The sequence below is a fragment of the Synchiropus splendidus genome, chromosome 7, assembly GCF_027744825.2.
Source record: "Synchiropus splendidus isolate RoL2022-P1 chromosome 7, RoL_Sspl_1.0, whole genome shotgun sequence".
Lineage (NCBI taxonomy): Eukaryota > Metazoa > Chordata > Actinopteri > Syngnathiformes > Callionymidae > Synchiropus > Synchiropus splendidus.
In genome coordinates this window covers 9,113,745-9,124,689 of record NC_071340.1, presented here as the reverse complement: position 1 = coordinate 9,124,689, position 10,945 = coordinate 9,113,745, and the positions used below count along the sequence as shown (strand labels likewise).

General features: G+C 41.8%; 1 protein-coding gene across 1 annotated transcript in view; it reads right to left on the bottom strand.

Annotated features, from left to right (window-relative positions):
- Positions 1-4,251: 4,251 nt before the first annotated feature.
- The window catches only part of rtn4r (reticulon 4 receptor), a 46,634-nt gene continuing 39,940 nt past the window's right edge, over positions 4,252-10,945 (bottom strand). Inside the window, exon 2 of the mRNA XM_053869940.1 lies at positions 4,252-6,240. Coding sequence (XP_053725915.1) covers positions 4,859-6,240 — 1,382 coding nt within the window. The 3' untranslated portion in view covers positions 4,252-4,858. The remainder of the gene's footprint in view (positions 6,241-10,945) is intronic.

Here is a 10,945-nt window from a genome sequence, read left to right as displayed (position 1 = left end):
TTATTTTTCCTCTCATGGATTCAGGGCATAACAATAAATATGCTATTGTCAGAAAAGGCTCATGTTAAGATAATGACTCTGTTTTTTTTACTCAGATGATAACTCCCTCAAGGCTTTCTCGACTCTGATAACAAGTCCAAGATGTGAGTGTCATCTTCTGATATTATCATATCAGGATTTCCATAGGCTGGTGGACAGTTCTCCCACGAGCAGCATCTCTTTTGGCTGCGTTTGTTATATTTATAGCCAGGTCTAATTACATGCAGAGATTTTGACTTGCCTGGGGCATTTCTATCACCATGCTCAGTGTGCAGCGCTGCTTTAAGAATGCAAAAACATTGCAGGAATAATTGTCGCACGCGGATGCTGAACTTTGTTTTAAATTTCACGTCTTGGCATAAATATTGATTTGTTTGATCTCACAGAAAGCCTTGAAGGACTTTTGTTCCCCGAGAGTGCTGGTTGTAACTAATAAAGATCAAACGCAGAGACGGGATATTTAATTCAGGAAAGGTTGCTCGGCGGCCAGGGCTGCGTTGACCTACGCAGAGCTAAAATTAAATCGCTGTTTGCATTTAGCTATAAAAACAGGGTTGTAAATGCATAGTAGGAGGAATAGATTCTGGTTGACTGTGAGTCCAGCAGGCCAGGATTCAACTCAGCAATGCCAATATACATACATTGGAGCCTCTCCCAACTTAATCTAGACCTGTCACTGGTATGAGAATGAATAAAAAACAGATGAAAAATAACAATTGAAACCAGTGGAAGAAGAAGTACGGATGGCAAGTTCACAAACAAGAGAGCGTGAGGACAATCCAGGTTAGCAGAGTATATAGGTCATCCCTACCCCTTCAGCAGTCGAGTAGTGCACTACAAGTCACTGACATTCTTAAATAACACTTCGAATTAAAGGGGCCCTATTGTGTTTTTTTTTTCTCACATTTTAAGTCATCTTCTGTGCAAGCAAGATAATAATAACAAATTATTTATATGACGCTTAGAACGCTGTTCACAAAGTGCTTCACTGGCAAAACGGCAAACATTGTTTTCACTTGCTCGAACACAAAGGTGGGCAGCTGGGCCTTCAGTGAGCGAAAACAAAGGTAATATTAGGAGGATAACATAAATAAATGTGCGCCAATAAAAGTGAGTTTTGAGCAGGGATTTAAAGTTGGCGGTGCACGTTGAGTTTCCGGTCTCCTCAGTTCAGGAGCCAAGACAGAAAAGGCTCTATCACCTCTAGATTTAAGTCTAGATTTAGGTACAACTAGCAGAGACCCACCTGAAGGTCCTGGTTGGCTCATAGGGGGGTAAGCAGTTCTACATTGTAGCCAGGGGCCTGGCCAAGACGGGCTGTAAAAGTTGTCAGTACAATCTTGAAAATCAATTCTGAAGTGGACAGGAGCCAGCACAGTGAAGCTAACACTGGAGTGATGTGCTGCCGTCTGTTTGAAGCCTCGCTGCTGAGCTCTGAACCAGCTGGAGGCGTGAGAGAGATTTCTTGTTCATGCCAGGGAGGAGAGAGTCACAGACGTCCAGGCGGCAGAATGTCAACGCATGAATTTGTTTTTTCAAAGTCAGCATGTGAGAGCATGGGATTGATTTACAGATCATTTTCAAACAGGATTTGACTGTTTTTTTTGTTTTGGAGACGGGGGGCGAGGCTGCCATCGTCCACTTGGTGACATCGTCACGACACGGACAGCAGCTGCACCTTGAGAGTTCTTTATGGAGAAGTACATCTGTGTGTCATCCGCATAGCAGTGGAACGACACGTTTTGAGGCTGGATCATCTGAAAGTGGAAGTGGAAGCCATGTTCGTCCAGCTCCAAGTTCATAGGTTTAAACAACATGTCTGTCTCTACCTGGTTCATTCAACACAGCGCATCCATGTCATCCTCAAAGTATAATGGCACACAGTCCTGTATAAACTCCTCCTCGACTGTGATGTCAGATCTCCCTTTTACTCGGCTTTTACAGTTTACATTTTCTCCAGAGATAGGGAAGTGTGTTTTTGGCTGTGAGAGAGGGAGAATATGTCTTTTTTCCAAGATGGCAGCTGGGCTGTACCAAATTCACCCTATGCAGCAAACATTTCAAAGCTGACAAATTGACAGACGTGAATTGCTGCATTGCAGGTTTGCAGAAAACCGCTCACGCTCACTCAAGGAGCTTTTCCAAAGATTCCTCCTGGATTTGAACTTAGATGTCAATAAACACTTTTCGGAATGAATAAAATGGTGAACTTTCTTTTGTCCTCAGCGAGAATGAGGACAATCATGTTAAGTGCGGGAGGAAGAGAACATCTTTGACAGCAACAACACAGCGCGCCTCAGATTTAGAGTCTCCGTTGGGGCGCCAGATGATTTTGAGGTCCCAAATTGAACAAACGTCTTCCTGAGATGACTTGTGAGTGACTTTTGTTTTGTTTTTTATAAACAAATGGATTCCTTTCAGCTTCTCTACATCTTTTATTTTAGTTTTATGAGATTTGGTTATTGAGGAAAACACACCAATGGGGCCCGAAACATTTGCAAAGCAAATTTGAATGCATATGAAACATTCCTGGAGTAAAATTGCTTCAAGAACAAGATGAAGGTAATTGGTCTTGAAAATATAGAGCTCTTTTCGTTTATGTAATGAATATGAATGTAATGAAACCAACCTAACTATTATAGTCATTTCTAGGGACGTCCGATAATATCGGCCGACCGATTATATCTGCCCAATATTTCATATAGTATTTGTTATCGTATCCAAATTTACCCGATAATGAAAAGCCTACATTTAGCCAAACTGTCAAGGTTAGTCAGAAACTAAATATGATAAATACTACAAAGCAAGTGAGATCAGTTCTGCTTCCATTTCACGCTTGCCTCTAGCTCTGTCACCATGGTGTCCCCACATTCCACCCTTTTTTCACCCCACTTGATCACTGTGCATTAGTGTGGATGCTTGACTCCAATGTCTTCAGTGGCATGGCTCAGATGGTAGAGTGTCCCCTGGACCACCTCTCGATCTCTTGGTATTAATGTGCTCCTGGTGGTTCAGCTGGCACACTCCGGCTGCCACCAGTTTGCAAGTGAGTAAGGATGTGTCGGAACGTTTTGTCTGAAGCACTTTGGGTGCTGAATAAGTAAGTAAGAGATCACCAATCTGAACTTACCTACCTTCACTCCATACTGACGTCAGCTTTTTGAGGCTTCATGAGCTTCCAGTATGCGTAGCGGTTGCTGTTTATAGCGACTTATAACCTTTGTTATGTTCATTGTGTTTCTATTTTATCTTCATTGTATTTCTATTTAGAGTTTCTCCATTGAAACGCCTTCACGTCAACATGCAATGTGGAAGGCTGCCCTTGTCGTCACTGTGGGATGCAAAAGTCCCACTGTCAGTATATTACGCCATGTGAGCGAGGCTATGTTGTTGCAGTATATTGTATAACGCAGGTTATCGGTATATTTCAATCATTGCTGCCCTACTATCAGTTATTTTGTACTTAAGATGGCTGGTAGTCTTCCAAGATTTCTTCTGCATCTTGATGAACGGTGACATGAATGTGAAGAAAATTATGGTTGATCTTGGCCAGCGAGAGCGCTAAACCCACGTGTACTACTGTTGCAACGTGTAACTAGCCACATTTATGTGCTAAATATTCATGATAGCTCGCAAATGTCAGCGATAATAGACAGTGACATTATAATGTATTCTCTTACTGCTTCCATCGAGCGGCACTTTAAGATCGCGCTCTGTTGATCTGAAACTCATGAGTAATTATATTGTTTATTACTTCCGATTACATTTTAATCTCAATTAATCGCACTAGAGGTGTGTTTACCCACGATTAATGGCAAATTACTCACATATTTTCTATCTATTTTCAAGGTAAATGGAGTAAACAACTGTTTACATGAAGAATACAACAATGGCCAGTCTTACTTTGAAAATAATGTTTATAATAATGTATTCATATTTAAAGTTTAATTTTGCACTGAAAGCTGGTCACTTATTTTTGTTTTAAAGTTAAGAAATAAAAAACAATATTTTCCCCTCTGAACATGAATAATTATGATCAATAATCTCGATTGCAATACTGATCCAACATAGTGTTAGATAAATAAACTACTTCCACTCACGCCATGATGGCTTTCTTCTGCTTAAAACTCTTTCTAGAAATTGTGCAATTCACTGAGGGACTACAAATAAAATACAAAAAGTATGAAATAGGAATTTTTATTTATCGTATATTCATACTTTTACACAAGTAAAATAAAATGCATATCTATAGTTCCATTTAAACAAATGACAGCGTCCTTTTGGCTACCATTTTATCCCTTTTCTCATGAAAATAGAACTAAAACTGTGGCAGGTAATAAACATAAAAAACATAAATGTACCCAACAAATGCATCACTTTCAATAAATAATGAGCGGAGATCATTTGTCCTTATGAAACATTCTTTCTGTACGATCTGTCAGTCCATTTCTTCCCAATGTTTTGTTTTTTTTCTTCCTCCTTTTTTTGTTTTCTGTTGGTTCGTCTGAGCAGCAAACTCTTCAGAGTGGGCGGGGGCAATGGAATCTCCAAAGTGTACTTCAGACAACGTACAATAAAGTACATAGAGAACAAACAATTTGGGCACCGATTCATTATTTACATTAACTCTGTAGTGTTCTGTAAAGGCATCCATTTTGTAAATTGTACTCTGTCTTCCTCTGATTTGTCCAGCTTTAACCGTGTGAGGTCAACGTGACCGCCCCTCCAGTCACTGTCCGGTGACGATGCCAGAGCATCTTCAGTTAAAATTGTCATGAGCATCACCAATCTCAAGTGTTCATCGAGGAGATCAGAAGTCCTAAGACATGGCTAAAGATATCCAGATCATTGGAATGACGACAAATGGCAGCGATCGCACATTAGATCCGTGACCTCTAATACAGTGGGAATCCGATCTTGGCTTCTTGGAGCACTTCTTTTTCTTTTTGTTTGTTGCTGTCGACGACTCCAGATTGTCTATGAGGTCTGGGTTTAAATTCTCCATGGACTTGTCCAAGGTGTTGGATAAGGTTCCAAGAGGTCCATCGTTCTGCTTGTTTTGGGTCTCGTTTTTCATTCTGTCCATCTCTTTGTATTTGGTCTTGGACATGTTCTCTTTTTCTTTAAGGGGGTTGTTGGTGATTTGGCGACTTTTACCGGAGAGAATAGAAGACTTGTCGTTATCGCCAAGACAACAGCGGGGAAGGGTGTCACCCAGAGGGTTTTCAGTGGAGAGGAATTTGCCGGATTGTCCTTTAGAGCTGAAAAGACTTGTCTGGATTTGGGGGGTTTCCACGCATCCTTCCAAATCTTCACTTTTTAGCCTCTTCAGGTCCTTGCCGAGCAGGAACTCAGGAACGTTGCACTCTAACTCAGAGCTCGAACCTTTGAAACGCTTGAACCACTCCCACAAGGTCCTTGCACGGCAGTCACAGATCCACTGGTTTCCATTTAGTCGCAAATACTGCAGTGATGCAAGCGGGTCCATGGTTTCCCCAGTCAAGACGGTCAGGTTGTTGAAAAACAGAAATAAAGACTTCAGCTTCCCAAGGTCATTAAACGCCCTGGGTTGGACATACACAACACGGTTTTGGTGGAGCAGCAGCCGATCCAAATTGATCAATCCCCGGAACATGTTGTCGGTCACTATCTTGATTTTGTTGTTGTGTAGGTAGAGATAGGTGAGGTTGGCAAGGTCCAGAAAGGTGTCATCGTACAGCGTTAGAATGTTATTGTCCTGTAAGTAAAGGTATTGTAGGGAGAACATTCCTCGAAAAACGCCAACAGGCAACTCTGACAACCCGCACCTGTGCAGGTGGAGGGTGTGCAGCTTAGTAAGGCCCCGGAAGGCCGTCGGGCTGATGATGCGGAGGTTGCTGTTGTCCCCAATGTCCAGCTCCTCCAGTTTGTCCAAGCCGAAAAAGGCCCCTGCCTCAATGTGGCTCAAATTGTTCGAATACAGCCAGAGAACGGTGAGATTGTGGCAGGAACTGAAGCTGGTGGACCTGACCACCGTGAGCTTGTTGCTCTGGAGGAATATCCTCTGGCTCCGCACCGGGATCTCAGTGGGGATGGAAAACAGTCCTTGTTGTTGGCAGGCCACGGTGGGTCTTGGCTCACTGAAGCACACACACTTGGCTGGGCAGCTGTCAGTTTGAGGCACAAGGTTCAGCCACATCACCAGAAGCAGGAGTCGCCCCCCTACGGAAAGACAGACATTCTGTGGTCAGTAAACTGATGCACATTACGTCAGAATTGTTATGGGAATGATTTGCAATTCCCACTCAGTTATCAGGAAACTAATACAGCATATTTAGGAGGCGGATACCTGGATAGTTTCCAAATACCACCTAGTTTTTAGCATCAAAATTAATGTAAGAAAATGACTAGTACAATTATTTTGAGCTGCAAAAATATCAATAAACACATTTGGACTAAATAAAACCATCCACGAACATGGATGAGGACAAACATATTGTAGCTGTCCTTGACATTTTTTATGAGGTGAAACTGGAACGGAGTCATGGGCACAGCGCATCAGCCGCATTTCTTTTTATAGACACTCATTTGGTGTACCTGAAAAAAACGTTCATTTTGTATTCTTTTTCGAAACAAAACTAGTAGACTTTAAATTGGAGTTAAAAACATGAGAAATTGGGCACAATGTTTGTTCAGCAACGCCCTAAAATTCCCTAAATTTGGCTGCATAGTGCCATAATCGTAGTGCCATCATCCTGGTTTCCATGAAAACGGTATTTCTTGCCAGTGATTTTGGAGAATTAGATTGAAACGGATTCTCCTGCCTTCGTGGATCCGATCATGTACGCCGTATTTGTCTTCTGGGGAAACCTCGTGGTTATCCGCATCCCGGACTCAAATAAAGGAGAAAGTAAACATTATGATTTGAGTCATAAATAAGTAGAGTAAATGAGACAAAACGTTGGAAAACAGAGTTTCAAGGGGGTTAAAGATCACTGTAATTGGTGGGATGTCTAACACTGCTGGCGATTCATATTGCCGATAATTGTGTCCACATTCAAATAAAGGAGAAAGTGAAAATGAGCATTTGACTCTGAAATAAGCAGAGTAATGGAGAGAAGACGTTCCTCAAAATGTGGCACCCACGATGGAAATAGGGGGTTCACATTTCACGGGGAGCATGCTCCTAGAGGGCTCACGCTTTCAGCATTAAATAGTCTTCAAATACAAAAGTGGGACACCAAAATCCTAGCTGAAAGCCTGCTTTATGATGTATGTCTAAAATTCAAAGTGAAACCAGACTGATTAAAAAACTGTGGAGGTGGCTTCTTTGTGTAAAAGGCTTTCTTTGTCTGAGTAAAATGATGTGTCACTAAAACTGTATCTGAAAAATATATCAATTTTTAAACAGCCGTCTGACTAAAATTCTGATTCATGCACCAAGGTGACGAACCCATAACCCACGACTGCAGCATTCGGATGAGATATACATGAGATGCGGCAAAGGCTCAGGGCCAGATTCCTGTACACGTTTGCCCTCCAGGCATCCATGTTTAAAAGGAGTCGTATTGTGCATTTGCTCATATCAATTATTTCTGCCCATGCTGCGCCACAGCCTTTTTATAAATGTGCGAGATCCATGGTGAGTTTCACCAAACGTTCAACGAAGAGCTGAGATTCATTGGACCGACAAGTCCTGTGGTGGTTCAGCAAAGAAGGCAAAACAGAATATTCACTGTTTTCAGTATTGTTTACATCGGGATCTAACGTAAACAATAAAAATATATGACAATAAAAATGACTTTAACAGAAACTATTACGGTCAACAGTACTTTTCTGCATGTACATGATGTATGTGGGCTTTAAACCATCCACTCTCATGCATCAATACATGTCTTGGGATCAGCATACAAAGAGCCTGTCAAATCCTGAATCCTCTATAGCTCATGCCCTGGTGAGAGAGTTCAAATCTCTGCTCCCTTGCACATGTGTGAAAGCCCAAGCCCCTGCATCTGACACGGAGTGATACCCTGGTGGAAATGCATCAGCCTTACTCAGCCTTCCCTCTGTACCTGTTCTCATTGCCCCTGCATTGTGTTGTGGTGCTGCTCATCTCTGGACCTTGTTAAACGTAGCTCTGGTGTGGCCCCGACAGCAGCCCTCCGCTGCACTTTCTCTCCAATCTCCATGCTCAGCCGTCAGACTGTCACCTAAAAGCTGTCAAGACTTCCCTCTCTTTCTGCATCGCAGCACTTTTCCTTTCTCAGCACTGCCTAACAATAGTATAGTATTGCACAGCACGCTTCACGTAGCCCGTCCGCCGTCTTCATTTTTAACCACGCTGCTGTCTGTTCATTAACAGGCTATTTCCACCCACGCGTTGCGCGCCAAAGCCTGGTTTCCTCGCCGCATAATAGGTCCCGCCATTGTTAGCATCTGTTTGAATGACAGCGTAAGCCCCACAATGTCATCAACTCCAACCCTATTATATCTGCTTACTAACAGCCTCATACAGTAGGCAGCTGTCTATACTATGCTTAAAAGCTTTGTGCAAAACATTGTGATAGTTTTCAGTCAAGTACCGCACAATTTCTTCAAGTCCTTTGTCTTGATATTTGCTGTCCTTACAAAAAAAAAAAAAACTACTTTTGTAGCTCTGAAAATACAATTTTATTTTGTTAATCTGAACTGAAGAAAAAAATGTACGTCCTTTGGTTCAAGGTTTCACATGGAAGTTATTCAATAGCTTAGTATTGATTTGTGTGAGTGATTGATGATGTAATGAAGAAGAGAGGTGATGAGTGAAAGATGAATCTTGTAAATGGAACTGATATAAAGCAGGACTTTGCTCAGTCAAAAAATAATTCATCTGGATCGCAAAAATGTATTTTATCTCATGACTTTTCCACAACGAGTCTTTTGGAAGCTTTTGGAATAAGGTTGCAAAAAATACAGTCTTTCTACTTTTTCTTTTTCCACACTCAACCTCCAAACCATTTGTCAAAATTATTAAATAAACCAATGCACATTCAAGTTAGCACCTCAAAAGGTCTGATGCTGTTTTCAAGAATATGTAGATAATAAATATCAGAAATTCATCAGCAATCGTACAAAAACCTAAACGTCAGTGGGAAGCAATTACTATGGAAGACAGAAAAACAGGAGCAAGTTTGTGTTTCAAGTAGAAAAGCCAGTGTCTCTTGTGTTGAGTTTCAGTCAGTCAGTGACTGATAATGAACTCTTCTTTTTATTTATTTCATTGTTTTACCAGCCCATGACTTGAACTGTTTTTTTGTATCACACCTGTAGTTGAGTTTGATACATCTGCTTTAAACTATATCTAGTCCCAATTCCTTCTCAGATCTAGAGTGGCGTGTCGTGTTGAGACCAAGTCGAGACCAAACTGAAGACGGAACAAACTACTAGTGTTTTCTGGATGAGAGCATTTCAGTTAATTTATTTTAACTGTTTCTTTTGCACAAAGAAATAAATGTATGACCTACAGACTATTGCTTCTGAATTCTTGTATTCAGTTTGGTCTTGGTCCCTTCATTGGTATTGGTTTTGACTCGATCTTGGGCCTTAAAAGTCTTGTACTTGTCTCTGTACGCTTCTGGTCTGGGTCTCGGGTTTGGTGGTATCGAGTACATGAAAGCCCTGAATGAATGTTAGTTTCGCACGGTGTTCACTGCCATCATGACTGATGGAAGACTTGAGAGCTGCCCAAAATATTGTCCAGTAAAAGGGTGGTTGGTAAATGATCTAGTCATACTTTTGACTGGCCAGTGCATTGTTTAAAGAGACTCGCAGTCCTCCTCCAGAGTCCTGAAACATCTTTGCGTAACTTGAGCCTTTGTGTGCGACCTGTTTTGACTGGGAACCTGTCCAATGGTGTGCTCACTCTCATTCCATAGTCAGTTAGGATTTGATCTTTCCGTTTTCCAGAAGCCCCCGAGGATTAACACCAAAATGTTTCACACTGACACATCTCATCTGACGGTAAAACACAGGAGCCTCATAACTAAGTGGAAGGCTAGAATGATAAATTATGACACAAACACGGCATAAATCTGCAATACTAAGGAGACGCAAGAGGCATGATCCATTTGTAAGCACAGGAAAGCACTCCAACAATCTTTAATGTAATAGGAGAGTATACTGCCCACATATTTAGCAGTAACAAACAGAATACAACAGCAAGTGCAACTTCCTTTGCAGGAAACATGTTGGATGCTTGGCTCTAAAGAAAACTCAAACAAACGGGGAGATGGGATCATGTTGGTGGCAGCTGTTGGGACGGGCTCAGATCCATCACGGTGACTTAACTTGGAAGGGTTTTAGATTGTGTTGATACTGCGAACATGACAGTCTTATACCCTCGGCCCTGTGTACAAGCGAAGTCTGTCAGAGATGAATCACAGCGGCTCTCTACAGGGACCTTCTGCCCTCTTTCTCAAATCATACATTTTTTTTTTTTTTTATACTCATATCACACGTCATATTGCTGAGCTCTTCCAATCCTATGGCTGTATATCCATATATAAGAAAGTCTCATGCCATATTTAGAGTTAGAAGAAACAGAATGAGACATTTTTCGACTTCAAGTGGTTCAGAAGAGGTACAACAAGAGTGGGGAGCTATGAATCCTTTCTGGATGAATAATACATTGTTTTGGTTCAGGTAAAAGTTAAAACATGCAGCCCAAAAACACAAACATTTTCTTCCCACCATTAACAAAACCACCTCAATGAATGACACTCGGCTCTCGGATAAAGATGCCAGATGTCAAACAGCCTACACAGGACATGACGGACAAGAAAGTTAGGCTGCGCTTCCTTGGCCTCTGATCTGCAAGGGTCGCTGCGATGGCTCCGGCATGCAGACGAGAGCGGTAGATGTAAGACAGAGGCTGGTGGTGGGAGTGGAG